Source organism: Bombina bombina, chromosome 6 (assembly GCF_027579735.1).
Source record: "Bombina bombina isolate aBomBom1 chromosome 6, aBomBom1.pri, whole genome shotgun sequence".
Lineage (NCBI taxonomy): Eukaryota > Metazoa > Chordata > Amphibia > Anura > Bombinatoridae > Bombina > Bombina bombina.
Genome location: NC_069504.1, coordinates 867,713,156 through 867,724,624, shown reverse-complemented (window position 1 = coordinate 867,724,624; position 11,469 = coordinate 867,713,156). Strand labels below are relative to the sequence as shown.

At 42.2% G+C, this 11,469-nt stretch overlaps 1 protein-coding gene across 1 annotated transcript in view; it reads right to left on the bottom strand.

Moving 5' to 3' along the window:
• Positions 1-4,479: 4,479 nt before the first annotated feature.
• Positions 4,480-11,469, bottom strand: part of LOC128663813 (vitelline membrane outer layer protein 1 homolog) — a 47,753-nt gene continuing 40,763 nt past the window's right edge. The window contains exon 3 of the mRNA XM_053718335.1: positions 4,480-5,847. Coding sequence (XP_053574310.1) covers positions 5,559-5,847 — 289 coding nt within the window. The 3' untranslated portion in view covers positions 4,480-5,558. The remainder of the gene's footprint in view (positions 5,848-11,469) is intronic.

Sequence of the window (11,469 nt, the reverse complement as noted above, 5' to 3'; positions counted from 1 at the left end):
TATAGCCCGCCTCCTTCCCCCACACACTTCAAATGTGTAGCTCCGGGCGCGAGCTCCTCACTCCAGGCTCTGATTTGAAGTATAACAGAGCACTTCCACCAATGTGGATTAGTCTGCCCCGGCTAGCCTTCCTGTTCCCTGCCCGCAGCCCCTACTCACCCTGGCATCTCTTTTAGTGACAGTGATAGAGAGAGGATGAATAAGGACTGCAGTAGAGGGAACTGGAAGAGTGAAAATCACTGCGAGTGAGTGAAGGTATGCCCCAGACATATATTCCTCCGGGGTCAGCAAAGCACAAGATCTTTGCTCCAAACCCGTAAACCCCCCCCCCCATAATCTTTTCCTACCGCTTGCTCCTGGCCCTGGTCCTATTAATCCGTGTTGCTGCCAACAAAATAAACACTTCAAAATCTCACTGCGGGCCATCTTCCCGGGGACAGTTTCCTCAATCTGGGGACTGTCCACGGAAATCAGGGAAGGTCTGGTCACCTTATTTTTAGCATGTGAAATAAGACGCACATAAATAGAAATTACCTTTTTTATTTTGACTGTTGCTATCCGTTTATGTGCGCTACTGTGTTAGTAGACTAGTGCGCATGCGCAAGAGATCCGGCTGTTTAGAGAAAAAGGGTGCGCATCCATAATAATCCAATGGCACAGCTGATTAATAGAGATTAGTGGATGAGGTAGGGACAGGGAGAAGCAGATTCAGTGAGGGGCAGTCATAAGAATAGTCACTAAGAACATTTCAAAGAGAGAATATTAATACATTTTAAAATTAAAATGTTTTTAAAATATTGAAATCTAGGAATGTTAAAGATAAAAAATTTTAATAGAGAAGTGGTTTTTTTTATGTTTACTGTCCCTTTATTACTGAAGAACCAGGGGTGTATTTTACATGGGCATATTGATGCACAGACGGCTGCTTACCTGAATGTTAAATTTCCTAAGATACCCATGTTCCACCTGTTTCCCAAGGTTCATAAATCTTTGATAGATGTGAGGGGACGGCCCATAGTCAGGGGAATATATTCCCTCCTTGAAAGGCTCTCTGAGTGGCTTGACTCTATCCTCCAACCCATAGTCATTTCTCTTCCATCTTATACAAGAGATTCTAAACATATCTTAAATCTTGTTAAAGAACTCAAATGGCACAAGTCTTTTACCAGGCTCACAGTGGACGTAGTCTCGCTATACTTATCTATACCACATTTTAAGGTTTAAGATGAAGTAGCGCAATTTTTAAGCACACATACTGACTACACCACTGATTTTAAGTCTTACATTATTCGTATACTAACCTTCCTCCTGACTCACAATTGTTTCCAATTTGAAGGTAAATATAAATGTAAATAGCTGAGAGCTTCTAAGTGAGTGCTGGACTTTCTCTGTGTGTTGTATTAATTTGTTTTGTAATTTCCCCTATGGTTCTTGCACCCAGACCTGTCTGGGGTTAACTGCCTCTGACTCTGGGGACAGAACAGCTTCCTGTGAGTGCCAGTGAGCACCCAGGGCTGAGCATGTTGCAGAGTCATGGGATTTGTACCCGGTCCGGTCTGAGAGTGCATTTCACTTCCGTGTTTTGCATACGTCTGGGGTGATTACATAAGCCTGTGCACCCTTGACTAGTTCCCAGTTTGTTGAATTGAGAGCTTGCATTGTGTGGCTGTTTTAGGGTCCCAGGTTTTGGAAGGGACCTCGACGTGGTACCCGGGCTTGTCCCATTTGGCCAAGTGTGGTAAATAACCCTTCCATTTTTGCTTTTAATCTTAGCTGAGAGCTTCTAAGTGAGTGCTGGACTTTCTCTGTGTGTTGTATTAATTTGTTTTGTAATTTCCCCTATGGTTCTTGCACCCAGACCTGTCTGGGGTTAACTGCCAGTGACTCTGGGGACAGCACAGCTTCCTGTGAGTACCAGTGAGCACACAGGGTTGAGCATTTTGCAGGGTCATGTGATATGTACCCAGTCCAGTTTGAGAGTGCAGTTCCCTTCCGTGTTTTGTATATGTCTGGGGTGATTACCTAGAGCATGTGCACCCTTCACTAGTTCCCAATTTGTTGGATTGAGAGCTTGCATTGTGTGGCTGTTTTAGGGTCCCAGGTTTTGGAAGGGACCTTGACGTGGTACCTGGGCATGTCCCATTTGGCCAAGTGCGGTAACTAACCCTTCCATTTTTGCTTTTAATCTTAGCTGAGAGCTTGTAAGTGAGTGCTGGACTTTCTCTGTGTATTGTCTTAATTTGTTTTGTAATTTCCCCTATGGTTCTTGCGCCCAGACCTGTCTGGGGTTAACTGCCTGTGACTCTGGGGACAGCACAGCTTCCTGTAAGTGCCAGTGAGCACCCAGGGCTGAGCATGTTGCAGGGTCATGGGATGTGAACCCGGTCCAGTCTGAGAGTGCAGTTCACTTCTGTTTTTTTTATACGTCTGGGGTGATTACATACGACTGTGCACCCTTCACTAGTTCCCAGTTTGTTGAATTGAGAGCTTGCATTGTGTGACTGTTTTAGGGTCCCAGGTTTTGGAAGGGACCTCGACATGATACCTGGGCTTGTCCCATTTCGCCAAGTGTGATAAATAATACTTCCATTTTTGCTTTTAATCTTAGCTGAGAGCTTCTAATTGAGTGCTGGACTTTCTCTGTGTGTTGTATTAATTTGTTTTGTAATTTCCCCTATGGTTCTTGCACCCAGACCTGTCTGGGGTTAACTGCCAGTGACTCTGGGGACAGCACAGCTTCCTGTGAGTGCCAGTGAGCACACAGGGTTGAGCATGTTGCAGGGTCATGGGATATGTACCCGGTCCAGTCTGAGAGTGCAGTTCCCTTCCGTGTTTTGTATATGTCTGGGGTGATTACCTAGAGCATGTGCACCCTTCACTAGTTCCCAATTTGTTGGATTGAGAACTTGCATTGTGTGGCTGTTTTAGGGTCCCAGGTTTTGGAAGGGACCTTGCCCTGGTACCTGGGCTTGTCCCATTTGGCCAAGTGCAGTAACTAACACTTCAATTTTTGCTTTTAATCTTAGCTCAGAGCTTGTAAGGGAGTGCTGGACTTTCTCTGTGTATTGTATTAATTTGTTTTGTAATTTCCCCTATGGTTCTTGCGCCCAGACCTGTCTGGGGTTAACTGCCTGTGACTCTGGGGACAGCACAGCCTCCTGTGAGTGCCAGTGAGCACCCAGGGCTTAGCATGTTGCAGGGTCATGGGATGTAAACCCGGTCTGGTCTGAGAGTGCAGTTCACTTCTGTTTTTTTTATACATCTGGGGTGATTACATATGACTGTGCACCCTTCACTAGTTCCCAGTTTGTTGAATTGAGAGCTTGCATTGTGTGGCTGTTTTAGGGTCCCAGGTTTTGGAAGGGACCGCGACATGATACCTGGGCTTGTCCCATTTCGCCAAGTGTGGTAACTAACCCTTCCATTTTTGCTTTTAATCTTAGCTGAGAGCTTGTGAGTGAGTGCTGGACTTTCTCTGTGTGTTGTATTAATTTGTTTTGTAATTTCCCCTATGGTTCTTGCACCCAGACCTGTCTGGGGTTAATTGCCTTTGACTCTGGGGACAGCACAGCTTCCTGTGAGTGCCAGTGAGCACCCAGGGCTGAGCATGTTGCAGGGTCATTGGATGTGTACCCGGTCCAGTCTGAGAGTGCAGTTCCCTTCCGTGTTTTGTATATGTCTGGGGTGATTACCTAAGCATGTGCACCCTTCACTAGTTCCCAGTTTGTTGGATTTAGAGCTTGCATTGTGTGGCTGTTTTAGGGTCCCAGGTTTTGGAAGGGACCTTGACGTGGTACCTGGGCTTGTCCCATTTGGCCAAGTGCGGTAACTAACCCTTCCATTTTTGCTTTTAATCTTAGCTGAGAGCTTGTAAGAGTGCTTTCTCTGTGTGTTGTATTAATTTGTTTTGTAATTTTCCCTATTGTTCTTGCACTCAGTCCTGTCTACGGTTAACTGCCTGTGACTCTGGGAACAGCACAGCTTCCTGTGAGTGCCAGTGAGCACCCGGGGCTGAGCATGTTGCAGGGTCATGGGATGTGTACCCGGTCCGGTCTGAGAGTGCAGTTCACTTCCGTGTTTTGTATATGTCTGGGGTGATTACATAAACCTGTGCACCCTTCACTAGTTCCCAGTTTGTTGGATTGAGAGCTTGCATTGTGTGGCTGTTTTAGGGTCCCAGGTTTTGGAAGGGACCTTGACATGGTACCCGGGCTTGTCCCATTTGGCCAAGTGCGGTAACTAACCCTTCCATTTTTGCTTTTAATCTTAGCTGAGAGCTTCTAAGTGAGTGCTGGACTTTCTCTGTGTGTTGTATTAATTTGTTTTGTAATTTCCCCTATGGTTCTTGCACCCAGACCTGTCTGGGGTTAACTGCCTCTGACTCTGGGGACAGCACAGCTTCCTGTGAGTGACAGTGAGCACCCAGGGCTGTACCCGGTCCGGTCTGAGAGTGCAGTTCACTTCTGTGTTTTATATATATATATATATATATATATATATATATATATATATATATATATATACAGTATATATGTGTGTGTGTTTTTGTGTTTCATAGTGAGTGTGTGCATTTTTGTGTGATATTGCACTAGTAAGTGTATGTTTGTATGCAATGGGATGTGATTGTATGTCTGTGTGCACTTACATGTGTTTGTCTGTATGTTTGTGTGAAATTGCTGGTGCAATGCTGAATACGGAGAGCTCTCCGCATTCAGCGAAGTCTGGCGGACCTGATCAGGTCCAACAGACCTTTAATAAATAGGCCTCAAAGACTTTTTGACATACGTTTTTTGTTTTTTTTGTTAATACATTTATATTGAGGTTAAAAACACAATAATGTTACAGGAAGCACAATAGATAGTTTTCACCAAATAGAACAATCAAGTATGCTCACACTTTATCTTTAAAGGGATACTAAACCCAAATTTATTTTTTTATGATTCAGATAAGCATTGAAAGCTTTGTGTAGGCATCCTTCACCAACATTTAATCATAACCAGGAGAACATTATCTAAGCCATAGGGGCCAAATTATCAAGCTCCGAACGGAAAACAGCAGTTATGAAGCAGCGGTCTAAAGACCGCTGCTCCATAACTTGTCCGCCTGCTCTGAGGCGGGGGATAGAAATCAACCTGATCGAATACGATCAGGTTGACTGACACCCCCTGCAAGCGGCCGATTGGTCGCAAATCTGCAGGACTGCTGGTGCAATGATAAATGCCAACACCGTATGCTGTCTGCATTTATCGATGTGCAGCGGACATGATCCACTATATCGGATCATGTCTGCTCGCACCATCATAAATCGGCCCCATAAAGTTAAACAGCTTCACTAAAAAAAGACCTGATAGTACATATGTAGTGGTATGCATAACATATGCACCAACAAATATAATGCATGTAAGGGTCCTCTTTCAAAACAAAATTGTGAACGCATATTGTCAATAACCTAGACAAGTTACAATGTGTGCAATAATAATAATTGATTAATATCTACAAGCTTGTTTGTTTAGATTAGCAAATATATGATTTTGAAAAGTACAGTAGAAGAATCCGTTTTAACAGCAAATAAACTTGACATCATTCAGGGCTGTGTCATCTGAGGCCCCCATATCAGGTTGAACTTTAGTTACTATGCCACAGATACTATTTAAGCATGTATTGCTCCATGATCTGTAACTACCTACTAATAGTCCAGCACTTTCAATTTCAACAAGGTCTGAACATCTAAACTTGATTCTGGTTGCAGCTATGTCATCCCCAGCTCGTTGTGGTGAAAGTACTTTCAAATTAAAAGCAGCGAGGTTGCCACTAGGACACCAGGATGTTGCAGACCACGAACCCCTCCTGAAAGAGAAAGGGAAAAGGACATGTATAGTGGTAGCAGAGTTATAGGGGAAGGGGTGCTGGAAAGTGCTACTTTTATAGGGACAGTAAACATTGCTTTTTTTCATAAAATGTATTTACATATACATATATTAAAAATTTGTTTTTTAAACTTAAAATGTATTATAATACAAAATAAAACTTTTTTTCTTTATTACATTTTTTTTAGTTTTCAAATTTTTATGTCAATCACTTAGTATAGCCCGCCTCCTTCCCCCACACACTTCAAATGTGTAGCTCCGGGAGCGAGCCCCTCACTCCAGGCTCTGATTTGAAGTATAACAGAGCACTTCCACCAATGTGGATTAGTCTGCCCCGGCTAGCTTTCCTGTTCCCTCTGCTGCTGCCCCTACTCACCCTGGCATCTCTTTTAGTGACAGTGATAGAGAGAGGATGAATAAGGACCGCAGTAGAGGGAACTGGAAGAGTGACAATCACTGCGAGTGAGTGGAGGTATGCCCCAGACAGATATTCCCCCGGGGTCAGCAAAGCACAAGATCTTTGCTCCAAACCCGTAAACCCTCTCATAATCTTTTCCTACCGCTTGCTCCTGGCCCTGGTCCTATTAATCCGTGTTGCTTCCAACAAAATAAAACACTTCAAAATCTCACTGCGGACCATCTTCCCGGGGACAGTTTCCTCAATCTGGGGACTGTCCACAGAAATCAGGGAAGGTCTGGTCACCTTATTTTTAGCATGTGAAATAAGACGCACATAAATAGAAATGACCTTTTTTTATTTTGACTGTTGCTATCCGTTTATGTGCGCTACTGTGTTAGTAGACTAGTGCGCATGCGCAAGAGATCCGGCTGTTTAGAGAAAAAGGGTGCGCATCCATAATAATCCAATGGCGCGGCCGATTAATAGAGATTAGTGGATGAGGTAGGGACAGGGAGAAGCAGATTCAGTGAGGGACAGTCATAAGAATAGTCACTAAGAACATTTCAAAGAGAGAATATTAATACATTTTTAAATTAAAATGTTTTTAAAATATTGAAATCTAGGAATGTTAAAGATAAAAATTTTAATAGAGAAGTGTTTTTTTTATGTTTACTGTCCCTTTATTACTGAAGAACCAGGGGTGTATTGATGCACAGACGGCTGCTTACCTTAATGTTAAATTTCCTAAGATACCCATGTTCCACCTGTTTCCCAAGGTTCATAAATCCTTGATAGATGTGAGGGGACGGCCCATAGTCAGCGGAATAGACTCCCTCCTTGAAAGGCTCTCTGAGTGGCTTGACTCTATCCTCCAACCCAAGTCTTTTACCAGGCTCACAGTGGATGTAGTCTCGCTATACTCATCTATACCACATTTTAAAGTTTTAGAGGAAGTAGCGCATTTTTTAAGCACACATACCGACTACACCACTGATTTTAAGTCTTACATTATTCGTATACTAACCTTCCTCCTGACTCACAATTGTTTCCAATTTGAAGGTAAATATTACCTCCAAAGATGTGGCACTGCCATGGGGGCAAAATTTGCCCCCTCTTATGCAAACCTTTATCTTGGCAAATGGGAACTGTGCCACATCTTTGGAGCTAATAATCCTTTTAGGTCCTATGTGCACTTTTACAAGCGCTACATAGATGACCTGCTTTTTATATGGTCAGGCCCTTCTGAGATGATACCTTCTTTTTTGGAATGGGTAAATGACAATGACATTGAACTTAAGTTCACTTTCACATTTGACTCAAACAACTGACTTGAAACAATAAATTACCTGGACATTTGTTTGTCGGGTAATCAGGAAGATAAAATAAATACCAAAGTATACCGCAAACCTATCTCTGGAAATACCTTGCTGCACGCTTCCAGCTGTCATCCTAAACATGTGTCATATGCAGTAGCCAAAGGCCAATTTTCTAGGCTTAAAAGAAACTGTAGTAGACAGCAGGACTACATGCAGGAAGCTAGGCTAGGCTAGCTAGAGAAAAGACTTTTCCAAAGAAAATATGCACCTAGTAGTCATATTCAAGAGGCCAAAAAACAAGTTGATCTAATATCCAGGGATACTCTGCTCCTTGATAAACCAAAAAATAGTGACAATGCCTTTAACGGGGTCTATTTTGTCACTACCTACAGTGCCCAATACTCTAAAATGTGTGGAATAATCAAACAACATTTTCCTCTCTTGGCAGCTGACGATAAATTGACTGATCTAGTACGCCGGGGTGTAAGGTGTTCTTATAAGAAATGTCCTACTTTGGCAGCTCTTCTTTCTTCCCACACAACTCAAACAGCAAATCAAAGTTCTTGGCTCAGACACTTAGGTATGTTTCACTGTGGTCACAGAAAGTGTAAACCCTGTGACTATGAACTAATCAGCGACACCTTTATGTCCACCGCCAATGGTCTTACATATCCAATAAAGTCCTGCCTAAAGTGCACTTGTACCGATGTTATCTACCTCATTACCTGTACCTTATGTAAAATTCAATATGTTGGTCTCACTTCTAGAGACATCAACTCACGCATACGAGAACATATGTCTACCTTGTCTAGGGGGACATCCACCACCCCCCTAGTACAACATTTTGCTACTATGCACAATTGCGAACTAAATATATTTCGATGGACAGCTATTGAAAAGGTTACGGTACCGAAGAGAGGTGGTGACATTGACACTCTTCTAGCCAAACGTGAGGTGTTCTGGATCTTCACTCTGAGAACCAGAACACCCCATGGCCTAAATTCTAAATATGACCTCATAAAGTTTAGGGAGTGATAGCTTATGTTTTTTTTCTTATTTGTCTTATTTTCTGTATTATACTCTCTTTACTTATTTCTCGAGTGCTTTACGTTTATTATTACATGATATCCTTATGCAGGATAGTATAGTATTACTATTTTTCCATTATGCAATATGTAGTTTACTATCTATAATATTTAGAATATGCATACAGTTATTTGTCATTTTGACTAATTTCAGAGTGTTTAACCTGATATTTGCATATACTTTTCTATATTACATATTTTTTCTTGTAACGTTTTACAATGATTTTTTTGCTCCTGCTCATGTTTTATCTATGTATTTACCTGTGCTTAATTTATTTTTATTTTTTTTGTCTTTTCTGTATTATACTCTCTTTACTCATCTCTCGAGTGCTTTACGGTTATTATTACATGATATCCTTATGCAGGATAGTATAGTATTACTATTTTTCCATAATGCAATATGTATTTTACTATTTAGAATATTTAGAATATGCATACAGTTATTTGTCTTTTTGACTAATTTCAGAGTGTTTAACCTGATATTTGCATATACCTTTCTATATTACATATTTTTTCTGGTAACGTTTTACAATGATACTTTTGCTCCTGTTCATGTTTTATCTATGTATTTACCTGTGCTCATTTTGCTGCTGCAGCTTGCTGGGTCATTCACTTTAACTGCATTGTGTTTGAGGGTGTTTCTATAAGTTCATGTTTAACCAATTAAAATAAGTCTTACCCCTTATATTCACCTGTAAGGTGGAGCACTTTAGGTTATGATTACGGCCCACGGCCGAAACATGTCAACCGTCTAGTGCTTTCACCCTCTCTTTGCACTTTAAATCTGCAATAAAGGAACTTTTTATCAGCAAGACCGCCTTCTCTCTCTCTTTCCCTGTATTTTAGCCTAGGCAAACAAGGCACTTGCCCAGGGCAGCAGATTGGGAGGGGGCAGCACTTTTTTTGTGGCTATATTTGGAAGAAACTTACAGTTATTTTATAATGGGAGATTATTCTAGGGGGGCATAATAAGAGACAGTCTATGGAGATTTACAATTTAGAGGTTGATTTGAACCTTTCTTTTATTCAGCTACCTATTGCTTTTAGTTTTGTTGGCTTTCAGCACTAAATATTGTGTTTGGGGAAGTATTGTATCAATAAATCTGTTTGTTTTTTGTTTTTTTATATATTGCAGCAATAGATGTGTGTGTGTGCGTGTATGAATGTGTATATGTATGTGTGTGTGAACATTTACTTTGGAAATCAAAATGCTAGTCCTGGGACTTGCAAAAGAGCTTGCACAGTTATTGGCTTCTCCAGTTTAAGGAGATTGACTTTAAAATTTGACAAGGTTTTGGTAAAATCCCATGTGATCACAGTAAAGCAAAGGAAAACAGAGAGCCAAATAGGCTAGGAGTGACTTAAGGGTTAAGGCCTGCAGGGAGAGGGAAGAGTATAAGGAAAAGGGTTGAGGACAGCAACAATGTTGCTGTCTGGTGGGAGTGTCATCCTATCTGATAAAAAGTATCTGCACCAGGCTTTGGGCCTCTTTTTTCACATGGGTAAGCTGGGAGTCATTTTCACACCATTAATTTCTATCATCATGGGCCATGTTCGTCACTCCATTGTTCCTCCAAAGCGCTTCAGGAAAGATTCTTCTTTACGCCAACCTGCAGTGTTACCAGAAGAGCAAGAGGACAGGGGCGGACTGACAAGTCGGGCAAATCGGCCCTTGTCCGAGGGCCCTTCATCTAGGGGGGCCCCATCATCCCCATGCATCATACTGTGCAGATTTAGGATTTAAATGTAATTTTCCCCCCCCCAGCTTTTTGGTTGTTTATTTGTACTGTGGCGGGCCCTCTAACGTGTGCGGCCGTATTAGTGCAGCCCTGACCTAGCATATAAATTTATCAGCATGGTAGTGGCTGGAGCAAGGAGACTTAGAGTTGGAGAAGTAAGTTGCACGGCAGGTTAGGTAACTACCTAGTGAGTGACACAGGCACACAGTTTTACTCAATACCCTGTGGCTCTGCCTCCTAGCTCCACCTACCGCCAGCCGTGCGCACACAATTTTAACTTGGCGGCACTAGCATTTGTGCACTGCACTGGCCACATGTGGGTGAAACTGACTGTGCTGAAGGAAGGAGGACTCAGGACTAAGTTAGCGAGAAAAGGAGCGGTAAGCAAGGCAATGGGGATAGGAACATGCACTAATCTAATGCACCATTATTTGTGCTGCTCCTATTTATTTTAGGGACTGGCAATGCTTTAAAGTAACTGCTACAGCCTACACAATAACAGCGTGTCTGTGACTGTGCGTCTTACTTTTTCTAAGGCTGTCTCCTACCTCCCGGATAAAGCTGAGCCTGTCACTGTCAGGGATAGCGTCATGTTAAATGGGACCCGGTAAACAATTCTCCTTGAATAACCTAATAGACAGACAGTCCAGACTCACTCCGTAACATGCTAAAATTGCTAAACACAAATTAACTCCCTGGCTCCCAGAAAGGACTGCAGTTTATTCCTAAGCAGTGTATTGCAGCCCTTTTTGGTAGCCATGGGGTTAAATTGTAAATCAGTGATGTCCTATGCTATGCTGCAGGGCAGGAGGTCATGAGGGTGAGGAGATCTCCGGTTGAAATTTACAACTCCTGCACAGCGCTTGAAGCAGCAACTATGTGATAGAGAGGTCAGTCTGTGAGTTGCTAAAAATAATAAGTATACAGTATGTACTGAGCTGGACTGGACCTCAAGTTTAGATTAAGAAAAAGTCCCAAAAGTATTTAAAAAAAAAAAAAATATTACCATGCATGTCCCTGCATATATGTGTATGTCTGCCTATATCTGTGTGTGCATGTGTT